Genomic DNA, 20631 nt, shown 5'->3' with positions numbered 1-20631 from the left:
CACCACGGAGGCAGCTATAGCTACCTGCGTGACATCCGGGTCCAGGAAATTATACAAATATGAAAGTTATTGAGTGTCTTGATATAGAAACAGAAGTTAATATCGGACATAGCACTCATGAAAGTGGCAAACCATAGACACGTGTTTCGGGCTTTTGGCCCATCATCAGTATGGTGCAGCCAAGTGTAAGGATGGGCAACACTTGGTTACCAAAAGATAGAAATACAAATGCACGGAGCCACCAACAGGAGCCTTGAATAAAGGCAAGGAATTGGCTGCCCCTGCAGGAAAGCGCCCTCACTTGAGCACCTCCACGGAGGGAACCCCAAGAAGGTTGAAGAAGCCGCGCACCGACAGTAATATCGCTGCACCTTTCTAAAACTTCGCGGAGTCCGCCTTGAGACACCTCAAGGTTGCCAAAGAGAGTGTGTTCGGAGAGTCTTGACCTACACCTGCCGATATGAAGGAGATGTCTCCTAGTGACCTGTCTAACTTCCTGGAAAGGACAACTCCTCGGGAGGATGTACAATGGGTCACATTTGGCTGCCTCCGTGGTGATTTTGATAGTTTTCTTGTGAACACGAGATCTATCAACTGAAACCACAAATGTGCGGTTGGCTCCTGTTGGTGGCTCCGTGCATTTGTATTTCTATCTTTTGGTAACCAAGTGTTGCCCATCCTTACACTTGGCTGCACCATACTGATGATGGGCCAAAAGCCCGAAACACGTGTCTATGGTTTGCCACTTTCATGAGTGCTATGTCCGATATTAACTTCTGTTTCTATATATATATATATATATATATATATATATATATATATATATATATATATATATATATATCCAGAAATCTCAAAATCATAATCGAAAGTTATTCATGTGGAAAGACATTTTGAATTCGAATGGAAACGTTATTCTGAATTTCAATTAAATCGAAAAGAATACGCGATGTATTTATGATGCACCTAATCACGTCAAGTTGGTCGGCTTTGTTGACAAATACAACAATCATTTACATACTCTGTTCATATGTATGTGTAGAGTAGGGAGGGTGAGTGTAGTCCCTCAGCACTTAGGCCAAATGTGACCCATTGTACATCCTCCCGAGGAGTTGTCCTTTCCAGGAAGTTAGACAGGTCACTAGGAGACATCTCCTTCATATCGGCAGGTGTAGGTCAAGACTCTTCGAACACACTCTCTTTGGCAACCTTGAGGTGTCTCAAGGCGGACTCCGCGAAGTTTTAGAAAGGTGCAGCGATATTACTGTCGGTGCGCGGCTTCTTCAACCTTCTTGGGGTTCCCTCCGTGGAGGTGCTCAAGTGAGGGCGCTTTCCTGCAGGGGCAGCCAATTCCTTGCCTTTATTCAAGGCGGAACTCTTGGCGCCCGCTGCAGAAAGTGCCCTTGCTGTTGGAGGTGGAGTGGGGGAAAAGGAGGATGCACTTCTAGTTGCTGCCACTCCTGCCTTTTACGCTCTCTTTCTCCTTTTGGTCTCGGCACCGCAAATGCGCTTACGCCTTGGCCTTTGTATTACATCACGAGGTGATCTGCTATGTCCAGCCTCATTCCGAACGGTAGATTGGGGTGGAGTAATCGATAGAACGAAATTATTATCAAAGGCGATTTTGAAAATTTCAACGGAGGAAATAGACGACCCCAATACATATCTCGACTGGTCTGTGGACGATGAACTGCTGAATATTTGGGTTACTGAATATTAAACGATGTAAAACCCAAATTGCCTAATAACTTTAGCAGTCTTATAACAAAACCTGTTATCGAGATTAAGAGTCGAAAACGAAAATTCTTCACATTTGACGATGATTTTATGACAAAATCAAATAGCCATTGAGAGGGGTAACAGGGCGATGCTCATAGTAATGAAGACGTGAGACATCTAAGGAAGAAAATCATCTAAAAGAACAATTCGTTCAGGCCAGTCTCAACACCCTACACAGTAGGTTAATGGACTGACACCTATCAGAAAACAACTACTCCCCTGGCTAATACCACGAAGGGCGTTGGATTATATCCGACAGGTGTCAGTGCAGGATTCTTCACTGAAGTTATTCCTGCATATGCTGTTGGCGATACAACTGCCGCAATAGATTTTCAATTATCGGAACACACTAAGGAAGAAGTCTTGAAGATGGGTGGGCAGTTCTCTTCCAGTTCCGGGAAAGGATGATAAAATCATGAGAAGATTCTAATCATTTTGCTTCCCAATAAGATGTCATACAGTCAGGATCAGTTAAATGAGTATAATTTTGTATTTCAGTGTATGAAATTTTCTTCAATTTCAATAAAAATAAATGAGTTTTTTTAAAAACTGTCGTATTTTGCTCTAAGAAAGTGTTTTTCTTTGTTTAACATAGTTTCTATCTTTTTTGGAATTACTGAGTTTCTAAAAAAAAAAAACAATACATTTTCAGTTCATCGTTTGAATTGAAATTTAAGTTATCAAACCCAGCCAGTATTAAGTATCAGATTCATTATAGAACTCTATCAAATGGATGGAAATGTGAAAGTTCACTAGTAGATATCATCAACTAACACTCAGACATCAATCAAAATTACGTCATTGCGTATTCCCTTTTTCCAAATATTACAAAAGATCGTTTCTATCAATTAACTACTTGATGACTCAATGAAGGGTGTCTATGTCGCAGCCAACTGGTGTAAGTAACTTTGACTGAACAACGCCATTCAATCACGATCATACGTCGTTTAGCTGACTTGTTGACCGCAACATTCAACACTACAGCTAGACGACGCTTAGCCAACTTAACTAGGGTGACCATTTGTTTGGTATGTAACTTGAAAGAATGGGAAAACTTTTTGTAATTTCTTGGATTAGGTTTAAGAGGTGACCAAAAGTTCATTCTTAATATAAATTAGAAACTTAATAATTACGAATCCGAAAGAAGAAAGCGGCGCTTTCCTTTATTAACAAAGCCTTTTTCACAAGATGAACTATTTAAAAACACAAGCATTTATTCACCTAGCGCCGCGATGAGCGCTGAACTAATTCAATTAGACGGCGGCGTTTGAATCAGCTGTAGTGTTGAACATTTTGAGCGCCTCAAATATTCAGTTGAAAAGCTAGCCGTGTGATTGACTGGTGTTGTTCAGTCAAAGAGCTAGCTGTTTGATTGAACGGCTATTTTAACCAGTTAGCTGCAACATCTATATGAGTTTATGAATTGAAGGTGCCCCTCTAAATGAACTTAGGACAACTAAATTAATCGTAAGTGAACATTACAAATCTCTGGAGTTGTTATACGTCATTTTGTTTAGTGTCGAACTTGGCGTGCTTTTTTAGCCTTGAATCTCTTGGGCTCTTCCATTCGGACGAATGGACTGTAGTTTCGATGTCATAACCATATACCCATGATTTGTCACCAGCTATGACCCTTGACGTTGACGTCATTCAACAATTCCTGGTCAATGGTCATGCGACGGTTTTTTTTGTCAAAATTCAGCAATTTTGAAACGAACTACGTTGCCACACGCTTCATGCCCAAACTTTACGAAAAAATTGCATGGCATGTGCAAACTGATATGCCGATGCCGACATTCTCAGCAACTTCTGTTGTATATTAACAGATCAGGCTTATACTCTTAGTTATTGTTATATTCAATAGAAACAACGTGCTACTTTGATACTCTGTATTCAACTAACTTTTTTTCTTTACAGTGTTGCCACATGGCTTCTAATACCATGACATGTGACCTTTCGATATTCACAACAACTTCTCCAATAATAATTCTCCATAACATATTTTCTTCACTTTCCCAACATTTGTTGATGTGCTGTCTTCCAGCAGTCCGAGTCTCTGCATATGATGATTCAAATGACAGTGACCTGTAAGAAGGCCTGTTAAACATCGTAGTTCATCCCTATTGTAGTTCAACATGTTCGGAATCAAGCTTCGAAGGGTGAATAAACGCCTTGTAGTAAGCCAATCCTGAAAGATTCTGCCAGAAGTCCATAAATCTTCTTGCCATCCAGGTGTTCAATCTTTGTTCGGCAAAGCCCAAAGCGATGCCATCGACAGGTTCTGGTCAGATAAAGCTGCTTGCAGCATCCTCGTTTGCAAGGGAGTCAGCAGCCTCAGGCAGGTATGGCCAGGAGTCCAGACCAAAGACAATCTGTTAAGTGTTCCTATCGAGAAGAGTCGTTTTTGGCAATTTGCTACCAATTTAGACGTTTTATTGACTTGTGAATGAGGTTGGATTCTTCCAATCTCTCCGCAAACAATTCAATAGCGTGAATTTTCGCTTGAAATACAGTCGCATAGGTTCTTAGGCAGGTTGATATCTCTGTTCTAGGTCTGCGACTGAAAACACCTGCACCAGAACCGGAAGGTGTTTTTGATCCATCTGTGAACCAACAACTATCTGCGCCTAATATTTCCTTCTCCCGGAGGATCCAGTCCTCTCTACTCGGGAACAGTACTTTATAAGGCAGTTCGTAGTTGGCAGGTGGAACATAAGGTCAAAGGTCATTTCCAGAAACCTGTGACTTCCAGTCTCAACCAACAGTCTGTTGCACTCTGCATCAAATTGATTAGTGCAATTGGCAATGTTCACAAGTCTATATGTAGTCCATCTAGCCTCTCTCTCCACAAAAATGTGGAGAGGAGGTAAATCTAGAAGGATCTCCATGGCCGCTGACGGTGTGGTACTGATGGCACCACTGATGACCAGACAAGTCATTATATTTTGATATGTGAATAATTTCCGAAATGTTTTACAGTCCAATGAAGCAATTTACAAATTCTGGAATGTACAACAGCGAAAATCGGCATAACTGCCCAGGTATGTTCCGGTATTAATGTATATGCGAAATTATTGGTTTTAGAGTAGATCATACATCTGATGATGTATGATCTGTATGATGTAGAATTTATGGCAACCATTCTAAATAATCTCTTTGATGGACTTGACATCATAAGTGGTCTCAATTTGTATATTTCCATAAGGAATACCTGCTCGTAATAGTAAACGGACGTATCAGCGTCTGGTAGCATTGTCAGTGATCTGTTTTAAAAAAAAGACTGTTTTTCCGTTAACCAGCTGTCGCACCCCTACGAACGACAACCCTCAGAAGTAGAAACTTGTGCGAGCTAAGGATTAACGAGGTCTTACCTTTTAACGTGTGATTCCTAACACGGAATGAATGAATACTTGGCATAACACCTTTAAGTGACTTCATAGGTGTCCAGACTTCATTCACCCTCTTGGCTTTTCAATTTCCATGGTGTTATTCAAAAATTTTAATTTTCAACAAATGATATGCTGATGTGAATAAGTCAAAATAGAAAATAACAGGAATGTGCAGAAGTTGGCGTCTTTGAGAACCTGCTGGGAGATTACCTATTTTTTTTTAAATATTAATTATAATAATGAAGTTGAACTTCATCCCTGTAAACTGCAATTTTATGGTCTTATCAGGTATCACTAAAGAATGCGGCCGTGCGACCTCTCAGAGTACTTAGTCCTTCATCTATGAGGAGTCTTCATAGATGTGGAGAATCCTACACTAGTGAAACTCATGGAACGAGGTTAAGTTAAAAACAAAAACGAGGAGGACTGCCCTCGTAAAGTATGATGGCTCTAAAGACTCAAGAAAGGGAAGAAAATTTTTGAGGGGATGTACACTGAAAAGACACCAGAGGTTAGTTTGAGACATGAACAAGCTAACCCGATTCACGTCCATGTATTGGATAACACTCTCTCAGGCTGCTGTAAAAGTAATATTCAGTTGACGCAGATGTCCTATGAATAACATCTGTCAATGAAGAAACAAAAGATAGGCTCGGGGCGAGCATCGGGGTACTGGGCAACCTGTAAACTAAGTAATTAAATAACAACAACTCGTCTCTAAAATATTGTAAAATGAAAAAATTGTCACAATTTTTTTTTAATTATAGTCTGATTTCTCACCTTTTAGAAAAATTTGTCAATATATAAATATCACTTGTGATATACTGTTTGGAACCTTTGGTGTAGTAATGAATATTACCGGAGTTTTTTCCCAACACCAAATCGTTATTTTTACACCTCGACACGTGTTTCGATCACCAAGTGATCATCTTCAAGAGGAAGATAAAACTAATAACTACTCAAAATTAAAGCTACTTATACTAATCAGGTACATCATACAGGTAGGTAATCAGTAATACCACCCATACAAGTGTACCACCCTAAATTAATTTTACAATTGGCCTTTCTATTATTTACAATATGTCATTATGTATGTTTAAATGTTACAACTATATATAGAACAATTTTCAGCTATATAAAATTAGTTTCACAATATTGCCTATCTAAATATATTTACAATGTGTCTTTTTGTAGTAATCAGTGAACCCAACAATATTATTTCAACAAGGTATATAGTATGCTATTTGGTATTGGTCCGTTATCGTTCTTCATAATATTATTATGTTTACTTATTTCCACACTGTCATAGGCATCTAGTTGCCTGTTGTTATTAACTTGTCTTAATATTGTCCATAATATTTTGGACAGACAAAAAGATCTATTAAAGTGAGATATAAGGAACACATAGCACACTTAAAATATGGAAGACCTGAAAAATCAGCAGTCGCCCATCATATTTTGCAACAAAACCATTCCATAGACTTCAGTTCTTTAAGATTAGTTAGACAAGTTAATAACAACAGGCAACTAGATGCCTGCTTCTTACTATTTATCGTTCCCCTCTTAGTGATTTTGATATATTTGTAAATGTGATGATTAATGTGTTGGAACGACTTTCAAAAACAAAATATAATATCATAATTAACGGCGACTTTAATCTTAAATTCAATACTAATGATAGGAGAACAAAATATTTCACTGATCTATTGACCTCATATGGGCTTCATACCACAATAAAACAAAACACAAGGGGAAATGCATGTCTTGACAAAATCATCACCAATATAATCCAAAATAACTACACCACTGATGTATTAGATCTATCGCTGTCCGACCATATGAGTATACTGTTATCAACATCAAATTTCCAAAAAACAAGATGAACGCGACAGACTTTATTACTTTGAGACTAATTACTGAGTCAGGTTTGCTGAGGTTGAATAATCATGTGAAAAATATCAAGTGGGACTTCATTTCTGACCACTTGTTGACAATAAACGAAAAATTTGATCATTTTATAGATATGATAGTTAGAGCCATTGAAATCTCTTTTCCGCTAAAAACAAAGCGGGTCAAAAGCACCAAACCACATTTAAATTGGTTCAACAACAAATTACATGACATGCGCGAAACTCTGAATTTCATGATTGATGCTTACCGCCAAACTGACCGACCAGAGCTGAAAAAACTTGATAGATAATTACAGAATGAAATATAGACAAGCCCTCTCACATGCAAAAATACAAGCCAATGATAACTACATAAGGAATAGTGTTAATGAACCTAGAGCTATGTGGCAACTCATTAACAGACATAGAGAAAGTAAATCTAATGTAAATTCAAATAGTTTCACAGGAGAAGATTTCAGTAATGTAACAAAAAATTCTGTTAACAATCTGTCACAACAGAAATTCGATAAATCTGCTACTGACTTTCTTGAAAATGTCAATGTCAACCATATTCAAATGTTGAGCTTTGTGGAATTCACATACATAGAGGTAAGGGATGCCATATTCACTTTAAAAAACAAACAGACAAAGGACATATATGGTTTCAACACCAAAATTATCAAATGCATTGCTAATGAAATAGTGTACCCCCTTACTAACCTATACAATGAGTGTGTGAAAGAAGGAACTTTTCCTACTTGTCTCAAATTGAGTTGTGTAATTCCTATACATAAAGGTGGCGCAACAAATCTGATATCAAATAATCGACCTATCTCTATCATACCTTATTTTGCCAAAATATTCGAAATACTGCTGAAAATACCTTTAACTAATCACTTTGAACAACATAATTTATTTACTGTACAGTTCGGTTTTCGATCCCAACACTCAACAACAATGGCTATAAATTCACTTGTTGAGACTATAACTGATAGTTTTGAATCCGACGGATTCACAATGTCATTTTTTTGTGACTTAAGTAAGGCGTTCGATTGTGTTTGCCCTAAAGTTTTGCTCTCAAAACTTCAATATTATAAATTATCTACAGGCAGTCTTAAACTGATGAAGTCCTATCTGGACGACAGACAGCAAGCTGTTTACTTGAATGGCAAATTTACTAGCTTACTTCCTATTGAGTATGGAGTTCCCCAGGGGTCGATATTGGGACCGATCCTTTTCTTGATTCACTTCAATGATATATGATTTAGTGACACAAGTGCTAACTTCGTGTTGTTTGCTGATGATACAACTGTATCAATTTCTGGAAATAATATTGATACTTTGCGTACCACATTCGAGGATACTCTGACAAATGTCAGTGAGTGGTTTGCCGTAAATAATCTCAAACTTAATGAAGATAAGAGCCAAACAGTCATTTTTTCTTTGCGCGAAGTGCCAGATATCAGTAACCCTGAATATGTTAGGTTTCTAGGTGTATACATTGACCCCAAATTGACTTGGAATGTAATTATTGATAGACTTATAGTCAAAATATCCAAAAATACTTATCTCCTGAGGAACTTACAAAAAGCGATATCAAAACCAGTTCTGAAAACAGCTTTCCATGGGATTATTCAATCTCACATATCGTATTCAGTACTTGTCTGGGGCCATGTGCCCAATGCATCAGATTTATTTGGCATCCAGAGAAGAGCAATTAGGATTCTTGATAACCTTTCTTACAGGCAAGACTGTAGAAGTAGCTTCATAAATAATAAAATACTTACACTTCCATCATTATATATATTGCAATGCCTGCTACATGTTAAAACACATATAAGAGGTTATACTACATATGATGCAATCCACAGTTATAACACTCGAAATAATTCAAATGTGTATCTCCAGAACCATAGAGTCAACAGAACCAGAACTGGCGTAAATTATTATGCTCCAAAAATGTATAATTCGCTTCCCCAAAATATCAAAAATCTAACTTTGAAGGAGTTCAAATACAGAATCAAAAATGTTTTAATTAAAAAAGCTTTTTATTCCTTAGATGAATATTTTAGTGATGGCTTTCGAGACATGTAATACCAGTTAATCATGTATATTTTAACTTGTTTTATATTTCTATTCCATAGTTAGTTTGTTTTATTTGCACAAATGTATGTATATCTACAGTAATTGTCTATTTAACCATTCAAGTTATCTGAATATTTTATATTTATAGATAAGCAATATCTGTTATGACCTGTAAACTACTACTATGAGAGTGTGGAAATAAGTAAACATAATAATATTATGAATAACGATAACGGACCAATACCAAATAGCATACTATATAGCTTGTTGAAATAATATTGTTGGGTTTACTGATTACTACAAAAAGACACATTGTAAATATATTTAGATAGGCAATATCGTGAAACTAATTTTATATAGCTGAAAATTGTTCTATATATAGTTGTAACATTTAAACATACATAAGGACATATTGTAAATAATAGAAAGGCCAATTGTAAAATTAATTTAGGGTGGTACACTTTTATGGGTGGTATTACTGATTACCTACCTGTATGATGTACCTGATTAGTATAAGTAGCTTTAGTTTTGAGTAGTTATTAGTTTTATCTTCCTCTTGAAGATGATCACTTGGTGATCGAAACACGTGTCGAGGTGTAAAAATAACGATTTGGTGTTGGGAAAAAACTCCGGTAATATAAATATCAATTAAAGAAAAAATGTTCCACCACTGTCACTTACCGCTATTATCAATTAAAGCCATTTATAAATAAACTGCATATAAGTAAGACAATTACCCAACAATCATTTAGTTAAAGTTATTGTTCGTAATGGGAACAGTCAAAAATTTGTCAAAAGTTCCATTGACGGAACAAAAATCCTTCATCAGTTCTTTTGATTATGTTCTCCTGGATATGGACGGTAAGTGAAATTTCCTAACGTTGGAAATATATTTCTTCAGTCTCTGAGTCCTATATGAATTGTATTGTAAAACATTCTAACACCGAAAAAAATTCCATTCAAACCTAGAAGTTTTATCATTATAATACATATGAAAATGTACCCTTGGTGTTTTATCGATACAGTTTTGGAAAATATGACTTTATTGATAGTTTGTGTGTGAATAAAAGTTCTGTTTGATTTCAACAAATTACATCAGTGAATATTATTTTTAGTCTACTCATTGCCTGGTGCAACTTATGTTTTGAAGATTTTTTCTGAGATATTACTGAATTTCCAGACTTAATGCAAAGTTCAATAAGTTCTGGCCTCCTTCAGAATTGACATAAAACTAACAGCAGAAGAGGAAATAACAAACCCTCATTTTCATGTTTTCCTTTCAAAAATCCCAGTTATCTCTTAATCACCTGACAATAATGACAAATAATAAATAATGAAATTCCGAAACGGAAGGATGCCGAGAAATATAATAGTTCCTGTTTCTATAGTTGAAGCAAAATTATGCTTCAGAATTAATGGCAAATAAGTCCTACATCGGAAAAATATTTACAAAAAGATTCAATTTTAATGTATGCATGTAGAACAAGTGATACGTTGGGAAAGTTAGTTAAAAATAATAGAGACAAAACATCCAAATTCGAGAAATCAGGAGTATATAAATTAAAGTGTGGAACGTGCCCTACTGTATATATTGATCAAACGGGCAGAACATTTAGGAATCGAATCCAGGAACATCATACGAGCTATGTGAATTTAAAAAAATCAACATATTCAAATCATCTTCTAGAAGAAAATCATATATTTAACGAAGGGTTCAAAATTTTGCACATAGAAAAGGAAGTATTCAAAAAACCTGAGAAAGCTACTGTGCTAGCGAAACATGTTGTAATATTTTTCAAATGAAGTTTGTGGAGATCAAATCGTAAGGTTTAGTTTTTGAAATTACTATGGATCTTCATCAAGTATCAAGGCCGAATCAATCAGAAAACTCTTATAGCGAGGAAAACTTCCTCAATGGTCAAAAAGTGGGTCCGATAGACAAAGCTATGTGATGTTTCCCGAAAGTTGGGTGTTTTGCATGAGTATGCTTCTGTGAACAATCTCCTAATCAATCCTTCCCAGTCTAATATATCTAATACGGTTTTCCAGAAGCGGATTCAAAACTAATTATATCTGATGTTTCCTTGTGAATATCTCTAAAATTAAGTCATTTGTGTCTTTATGTCTCTTCAAAAAATAGCACTGGTCTCCGTATCCAAATATATCAAGCAATTGGCTCGGAAATTTGAATATTTACCTCATTATTTGAACAGGCCTAGTAGGTACTTTTCGTAAATTTTTTAACGATTCTATTTAGCTTGCCCTGTTTGTTTATTCCGTTTGTGTGAAATTCTTGTTGACACGTTGATCTGATATTTAGTATACACATTTAGTTTTGATACAACACAATTTAATAAATTATGTATCATTGTCAATCTAGATGGCCGAAGCTACAAAATAGCGGATTACATATTTTTTCACAACTTCCTCAATATGGATATCAAATGACAGGCTTGATTAGTGGAATAGTAGTACGCTTTGAAAAAGATGGAAATTCAAGATGGCTGCACTACAAAATGGTGGATTACATATTACCTTGTGATACTGAGGCACTAAATGAACTAAATAGAATGAGGAGAATTCAGTAACAAAATTAGAAACTAAATATAATATATAAAATATAATGTAATATAATATATAAAATCTAATGTACTAAAAACTAATTCGGAAGGACCTAGGTAGCAGTCATCACATCACTTTGTTCAGCAATCTAAAATAAATAATAAAAACGTTGGGCGTAGTATCTACATATTTACTCAGGTTACTCGTTAATTTCTAGGAGTAATCTGGCTGTCATATAAGGCAATACCAGGTGCAGTGGAATGTATAAACACTCTCCAAAATATGGGTAAAAAGGTAATTTACGTCACCAACAATGGTTTCAACAATGTTGAGGAACTGTGCAACATCTTGAAAAAGAACAAATTCAATGCAGTCCAAGACGATATCGTAAACCCAATGCAGCCAGCAATCTCTTATTTGAAAAAAGTCAATTTCGATAAGGAAATTTTCCTCGTTGGTTCAGAAAGCTATAGAAAAGTATTACAAGAAGCTGGGTTCAGAGTGAGTCCCGAAGTGAGTAATCTGTTCAGGAAATCTCAATGATCGTTTAATTAATGCTCTTTATTGGGTATAATATTCTTAATAAAACTTCAAAAACTAAACTCTCTAGAAAAGAATCAATTGAAAGATAGCGCAGATTCCTGCAACTCAGTACAACCAAGTAAGGTAGGTAGTGGCGTATTATGGTTAAAATATACATATTTTATATATTCAAAATACATCCGAAATAAAAATATCTTCGAAAGGTATTCAAAATAACCATTTTCAGTATTCTTGTATAATACTCGTAAATGGATGATCTTATAAATATTGAAAACATGTTTTGAACTGTTTTCTTGAAAAAGATATGTGTTTAATATTTCATCAACAAAAATCATGGTTCATTGTCTCGGCATTATATATCAAAATATGAAAATGTTATTACTTTTATATATTTCTTCAATCAAATCATCAAATCAAATCAAATATGCTTTATTGTCCAAAGTATAAACTCGTTGACAAAGCTAATCATGTATAAATGAGTTTCACTATAATAACTATACATTATACATATACATTGGTTTAATGTATTGTAATGAATCTGAGTGGTGTAAATAAATTAGTTGTGATAGTGAAGTATTGTTAAAATAAAATTGTTTAAGACAGTTAATTATTTAATTCGTTACAGTATGTGTCATACTGAAATATGGTTACGATTTTTAGTGCACAGCTAAAACAATTATAGATAAATAAATGAATATGCATATATAAACGCACATAAATACCACACACATACATATTTATATACATCCTAAATGAACGAATAGTCAGACATAAACAGGTAAATAAGGAAGTTAATAGATAAACTATATAAATAAATAAGATACACAGACACTGTTTTCAAAATTGCAGGAGCTATTAAAAATCAACATAATTTTATTTCAGAATTCCATCCATATCTTTATCAAAGTACTCTTGAACACTATAAAACACCTGGTCAATGAGAACTTGCTTTACAGACTTCCTGAACTGATAAGGTGATTGGATATCTCTAAAACTGGTCGGTGGATGGTTATATATTTTAGCTGCATTATAGATCAATGAGTTTCTAATCAAATTTGATGATGGAATAGACAGTCTCAATTTGTCGCTTTGGCGAGTGAAACCAATAACAACATCGTAAGATAATTTGTTCTTATGTACTAGGCACACAGTTTCGAGTATGAATAAAGAAGAAAGTGTTAGTAATTTTTGCTCCTTGAACAAAGGTTTACAAGACTCTCTAGGCCCAACTTTGCAAATATCGGATGGCACGCTTTTGGAGAATGAAGACTGTATTGAAGTGTTGTTGGTTGCAGGTGCCCCAGAATGATATGCCGTATCTTAGATGCGATTCAACCACAGCATGGTACACAATTTTTGCGGTTACAATACCCAATTCATTCGATACCGTTCGTGAAGCATAGCATCCCGAAGCTATTTTTTTGCTCAGCAAATCAATATGGTTATTGAAATTAAGGTTGCTGTCCAGATTGATTCCAATAAATTTATTTAGTTTTTTGTTTGATATAATATCATTACCCATCGGAATGCCTGACAAGTTGCAATTGAATGATATAAGATTGGTTTTTTCTATATTGAAGGATAGCAGATTGGAGTTGCACCACTCTCTCACTTTAAGAATATCTTGTGCTACTTTGTTTGAATATCATTTTCATTAGTGCCATGCCACAGGATGGTTGTATTATCTGCAGAATCAATATAAGCTAGATCATTAAAATACAACAAAAACAATACTGGCCCCAGTATCGAGCCTTGGGGTACTCCGTGTCTAACAGAGACAATATCTGACAGCGTGTCAGTTCTCACAAGTTGGATTTGATGACTCAGATATGATTCCATCCAGTGAAGGCTTTGATTTCTGAAACAATAGTGTTGAAGTTTGCGTAGCAGAATGTCGTGGTTCACACAATCGAAAGCTTTCGACAAGTCACAGAAGACTGCTGCGCATTTCTTTTTCAAGTTCAACTCAGCGTAAAGTCTTTTCAGCAGATGGAAAATTGATGTGTTCTTGATAGGCAATTATTTCGTTGATGAAATTACACTGACTCATTGCTTGTTAGAAAATACTCAACCCAAGTAATTTGTGGTACATTTTGGAATTTGTTTCCCTCTGGTTCGAAGAGGTTGGTTGATTCCTGAGTGGAACCAGTAAAGAAGGGAAAATCTACCCAGGACGCAATTCAGATCTTAACTGAAGACATATAGAATGCATTAGATAAAGGTATTCCATCAATAACAGTATTTATAGATCTCACGATGGCTTTCGATACCACTGACCATTCCATTCTTCTTCGAAAACTTGAGGACATAGGTATAAGAGGTTCATCATATGAATTATTAAAGAATTATCTAACAGACCGAGGGCAAATATTGAAATCCAAAGAGAAAACGAGTCGGAAAAAATCTATAACATGTGGAGTACCCCAAGGAACGGTACTGGGACCAATATTATTCACAATATACCTCAATCTACTGTGTGTGGAAAAATCACAAGCTTTGCAGATGAGACTGTCCTTTTTTTATACAGATAACAACTGGTGTGACCTGAAAAATAAAATTCAAACAGACCTCAATAAATTGAAAATGTGGTTCGACTATAACCTCCTATCAATAAATTTCAAAAAAACACACTACCTACCATTTAACTGTCAAGATGCATTTTTTCCTACGTTTGATATTACTTTATCAAAATGTACAATCTATCTTTGTATCTGTTTAAAATCTGTTTTTTTATTAATCAGCTGTCACCCCCATACGAACGACAACTCTCAGAAGTTGAGAAACTTGTGCGGGACTAACGAGGTCTTACTTTTTAACGTGTGATTCCTAACACGGTTGCAGAATCATCCCAGCTTCATCCCAGATAAATTCTTTCGAGAAAAATATCTGGTCGAGTCAGGAATCGAACCCACGTCCTTCCGATCGTGAGTCGGGCGCACTACAACCGCGGCCAACTCCACAACAATAAAACCAAAAGAAAAAATTAAATATTTAGGAATCATCATAGATTCACATCTTTGGTGGGACCAGCATATTAGCTATCTATTGAAAAAATTGCGATGCATTTTATATAGATTCAAGTATGTGACGGAGTACTTGGACCAAGATCAAAAAATCATTTTGTACAAAAGTCTTGTCGAACCCCACTTGAAATACGGTATTCTCGGAACACACCTTGATGCATTGGAAGTATCCCAAAAATTCTTGAAAATCATCCTGAATAAAAATAGTAGATACTCCAGTGATCAAGTATATAAAGAGACAAAAACGTTTGATCTGAGACAAATATATTTTGAACAGCTGAATATTGCAGTATTCCAAATAAAAATTGACCTTCTCAATCTGGATCATACGTATCTTACCAGAGGAAAAAACAAATTTGTCCAACCGCTAATGAGCAAGTCAGTAGGCCAGAAAAGTCATCAATTTTTGGGTCCAAGAGCGTTCAACACCCTTCCTGGTGAAATAAAAATTCAACCATCGATATCAAAATTCAAAGGAGAATTGAAAACAAATGTATATCAGAGGAACCGGAGAGCGATTCACCAAATAATTGAAAACATTGAAAAATAACATCTTACAGCAAAATTTTATTAAAACAACGATAAAAATAAAATAAAAACAACAATAGAAATTAATTGGCGCTCCGGGGCGACTTCATTGATTCCAGCAAAATTAGTACACAAATATATAGGATATTTTCTATGTAGCCCGGTTTCATTCGTTCTGTTCGACTGTTGATTCATTTGTGAAAGTTTTAGTTTAGTTCTAATTACACCTTCTCCATCATATTTGATTATTAAAAACTGATTGATTGATATTTCAATACTATTTATTTTATGATTGAGATATTTCAACATGTCATTGTGAAAATGTTATATTTCAATTATTATTATTATTATTTATGTGTTATTAGTTATATTGTTATTATCTGTCATATTTATGTTATCACGCACAAGTCACTTCTGTGACTTTTGTGATATTGTCTGTTTGTTCAACTTAATTATCTTTCAAATATCTACAAGGTGTAACTGAATAAGAGTAAAAAATTTAAGGAGGTGATTCCTCATCAAAAAAAAGATAGGATATTTCATATAAAGAAACTTCATTTGGAGCATCCCTTGTTAATTTCACAAATTACACCTAAACGATTTGATCTCCACAAACGTTATTGATAAAATATATTATAGATCAATGAGTTTCTAATCAAATTTGATGATGGAATAGACAGTCTCAATTTGTCGCTTTGGCGAGTGAAACCAATAACAACATCGTAAGATAATTTGTTCTTATGTACTAGGCACACAGTTTCGAGTATGAATAAAGAAGAAAGTGTTAGTAATTTTTGCTCCTTGAACAAAGGTTTACAAGACTCTCTAGGCCCAACTTTGCAAATATCGGATGGCACGCTTTTGGAGAATGAAGACTGTATTGAAGTGTTGTTGGTTGCAGGTGCCCCAGAATGATATGCCGTATCTTAGATGCGATTCAACCACAGCATGGTACACAATTTTTGCGGTTACAATACCCAATTCATTCGATACCGTTCGTGAAGCATAGCATCCCGAAGCTATTTTTTTGCTCAGCAAATCAATATGGTTATTGAAATTAAGGTTGCTGTCCAGATTGATTCCAATAAATTTATTTAGTTTTTTGTTTGATATAATATCATTACCCATCGGAATGCCTGACAAGTTGCAATTGAATGATATAAGATTGGTTTTTTCTATATTGAAGGATAGCAGATTGGAGTTGCACCACTCTCTCACTTTAAGAATATCTTGTGCTACTTTGTTTGAATATCATTTTCATTAGTGCCATGCCACAGGATGGTTGTATTATCTGCAGAATCAATATAAGCTAGATCATTAAAATACAACAAAAACAATACTGGCCCCAGTATCGAGCCTTGGGGTACTCCGTGTCTAACAGAGACAATATCTGACAGCGTGTCAGTTCTCACAAGTTGGATTTGATGACTCAGATATGATTCCATCCAGTGAAGGCTTTGATTTCTGAAACAATAGTGTTGAAGTTTGCGTAGCAGAATGTCGTGGTTCACACAATCGAAAGCTTTCGACAAGTCACAGAAGACTGCTGCGCATTTCTTTTTCAAGTTCAACTCAGCGTAAAGTCTTTTCAGCAGATGGAAAATTGATGTGTTCTTGATAGGCAATTATTTCGTTGATGAAATTACACTGACTCATTGCTTGTTAGAAAATACTCAACCCAAGTAATTTGTGGTACATTTTGGAATTTGTTTCCCTCTGGTTCGAAGAGGTTGGTTGATTCCTGAGTGGAACCAGTAAAGAAGGGAAAATCTACCCAGGACGCAATTCAGATCTTAACTGAAGACATATAGAATGCATTAGATAAAGGTATTCCATCAATAACAGTATTTATAGATCTCACGATGGCTTTCGATACCACTGACCATTCCATTCTTCTTCGAAAACTTGAGGACATAGGTATAAGAGGTTCATCATATGAATTATTAAAGAATTATCTAACAGACCGAGGGCAAATATTGAAATCCAAAGAGAAAACGAGTCGGAAAAAATCTATAACATGTGGAGTACCCCAAGGAACGGTACTGGGACCAATATTATTCACAATATACCTCAATCTACTGTGTGTGGAAAAATCACAAGCTTTGCAGATGAGACTGTCCTTTTTTTATACAGATAACAACTGGTGTGACCTGAAAAATAAAATTCAAACAGACCTCAATAAATTGAAAATGTGGTTCGACTATAACCTCCTATCAATAAATTTCAAAAAAACACACTACCTACCATTTAACTGTCAAGATGCATTTTTTCCTACGTTTGATATTACTTTATCAAAATGTACAATCTATCTTTGTATCTGTTTAAAATCTGTTTTTTTATTAATCAGCTGTCACCCCCATACGAACGACAACTCTCAGAAGTTGAGAAACTTGTGCGGGACTAACGAGGTCTTACTTTTTAACGTGTGATTCCTAACACGGTTGCAGAATCATCCCAGCTTCATCCCAGATAAATTCTTTCGAGAAAAATATCTGGTCGAGTCAGGAATCGAACCCACGTCCTTCCGATCGTGAGTCGGGCGCACTACAACCGCGGCCAACTCCACAACAATAAAACCAAAAGAAAAAATTAAATATTTAGGAATCATCATAGATTCACATCTTTGGTGGGACCAGCATATTAGCTATCTATTGAAAAAATTGCGATGCATTTTATATAGATTCAAGTATGTGACGGAGTACTTGGACCAAGATCAAAAAATCATTTTGTACAAAAGTCTTGTCGAACCCCACTTGAAATACGGTATTCTCGGAACACACCTTGATGCATTGGAAGTATCCCAAAAATTCTTGAAAATCATCCTGAATAAAAATAGTAGATACTCCAGTGATCAAGTATATAAAGAGACAAAAACGTTTGATCTGAGACAAATATATTTTGAACAGCTGAATATTGCAGTATTCCAAATAAAAATTGACCTTCTCAATCTGGATCATACGTATCTTACCAGAGGAAAAAACAAATTTGTCCAACCGCTAATGAGCAAGTCAGTAGGCCAGAAAAGTCATCAATTTTTGGGTCCAAGAGCGTTCAACACCCTTCCTGGTGAAATAAAAATTCAACCATCGATATCAAAATTCAAAGGAGAATTGAAAACAAATGTATATCAGAGGAACCGGAGAGCGATTCACCAAATAATTGAAAACATTGAAAAATAACATCTTACAGCAAAATTTTATTAAAACAACGATAAAAATAAAATAAAAACAACAATAGAAATTAATTGGCGCTCCGGGGCGACTTCATTGATTCCAGCAAAATTAGTACACAAATATATAGGATATTTTCTATGTAGCCCGGTTTCATTCGTTCTGTTCGACTGTTGATTCATTTGTGAAAGTTTTAGTTTAGTTCTAATTACACCTTCTCCATCATATTTGATTATTAAAAACTGATTGATTGATATTTCAATACTATTTATTTTATGATTGAGATATTTCAACATGTCATTGTGAAAATGTTATATTTCAATTATTATTATTATTATTTATGTGTTATTAGTTATATTGTTATTATCTGTCATATTTATGTTATCACGCACAAGTCACTTCTGTGACTTTTGTGATATTGTCTGTTTGTTCAACTTAATTATCTTTCAAATATCTACAAGGTGTAACTGAATAAGAGTAAAAAATTTAAGGAGGTGATTCCTCATCAAAAAAAAGATAGGATATTTCATATAAAGAAACTTCATTTGGAGCATCCCTTGTTAATTTCACAAATTACACCTAAACGATTTGATCTCCACAAACGTTATTGATAAAATATATCACAACATGTTTCGCTAAACATTAGCTTTTTCAAATGATAATCTCTGTTAGGTGTAGTTTGCGAAATTACTATGGATCTTCATCAAGTAACGGCCGAATCAATCAGAAAATCCCTTGTTAAGATACATCCCCTTTAAAGGGGGTACATAAAATTTGTATAACAATTTTTTTCACAAGCACTGAAAAAGATACAATATTGGAATTAACCTGACGTTTTGTACTACAAAAAAGACACTTAGCCAGTAATTTATTTGGTTTACTCCATGGTTGTAAGGGGTGGAAAACGCAACCCCTAAAATTTATTTCCGATGAAACTTTTTGTCTTATTATTTGTTTACCATTTAAAAATTTATTACCGATAGCATGTTTCATTCTAAACAAAAAATGTCTCTTTGATTTTTGCCCAAAATAAACCAGTTCGCAGCAAAAAATTATTTTACGAACAACTACAGAGATACATCGTCATAAATGCGAACTGGATTTATTGTTATTTTGTAGCTAATACCTGCATTAAACGATTAAAGGGTAATAAACAAAACTAATTTATTAATAACAAAACACACAACATGTAGAAATCATAGTAAATGTTTAGTATGTCTACCTTCAGACATTACGCATGCGTCTAGACGTCAGCGCATTGAGCCACGTATTCGCCCCAATATTCCTGGAGTCTCTCTGATTACCCTGCAACAACAGGAGTACGAACAGGAGTACGATAAACCCAATGGTGTAAATGTCCCCAAATAGAGAAATCGAGAGGATTGAGATCCGGGGACCGAGCGGGCCAGTTCTGTGATCCTCCTCGACCTTTCCACTGATTTGCATATGTTTCAGTTAAATGCTGACATGCTACTTGACTAAAATGGGCGGGAGCCCCATCATGCATAAGAAACATATCCCTTCTGATGACCAAAGGAATTTCCTCCAGCAGTACTGGATGCACTTCTCTTAGAAATTGAACGTATGCCTCACCATTTAATCGAGGAGATAGAAAATGAGGCCCAATTAAATCATCCCCAATAACTCCGAGCCACACGTTAAG

At 35.2% G+C, this 20631-nt stretch overlaps 1 protein-coding gene across 5 annotated transcripts in view; it reads left to right on the top strand.

Moving 5' to 3' along the window:
* Window positions 1-9890: 9890 nt before the first annotated feature.
* LOC111501868 (uncharacterized) overlaps window positions 9891-20631 on the top strand; it is a 28641-nt gene continuing 17900 nt past the window's right edge. For all 5 annotated transcript variants that reach the window (XR_012464137.1, XR_012464138.1, XR_012464139.1 and 2 more), the window contains exons 1-2: window positions 9891-10003; window positions 11922-12217. Coding sequence is in view for 1 of the 5 variants with exons in the window: in XM_074169751.1 (XP_074025852.1) it covers window positions 9913-10003; window positions 11922-12217 (387 nt within the window). In the remaining 4 variants the exon portion in view is untranslated. The remainder of the gene's footprint in view (window positions 10004-11921; window positions 12218-20631) is intronic.

Source organism: Leptinotarsa decemlineata, unplaced genomic scaffold (genome assembly GCF_025532065.1).
Source record: "Leptinotarsa decemlineata unplaced genomic scaffold, Ldec_3_MD MMD2_P_RNA_scaffold_6, whole genome shotgun sequence".
In the NCBI taxonomy this organism is placed as follows: Eukaryota; Metazoa; Arthropoda; class Insecta; order Coleoptera; family Chrysomelidae; genus Leptinotarsa; species Leptinotarsa decemlineata.
The sequence above is the reverse complement of the archived record's forward strand: the minus strand, read 5'-3'. Positions and strand labels throughout refer to the sequence as shown.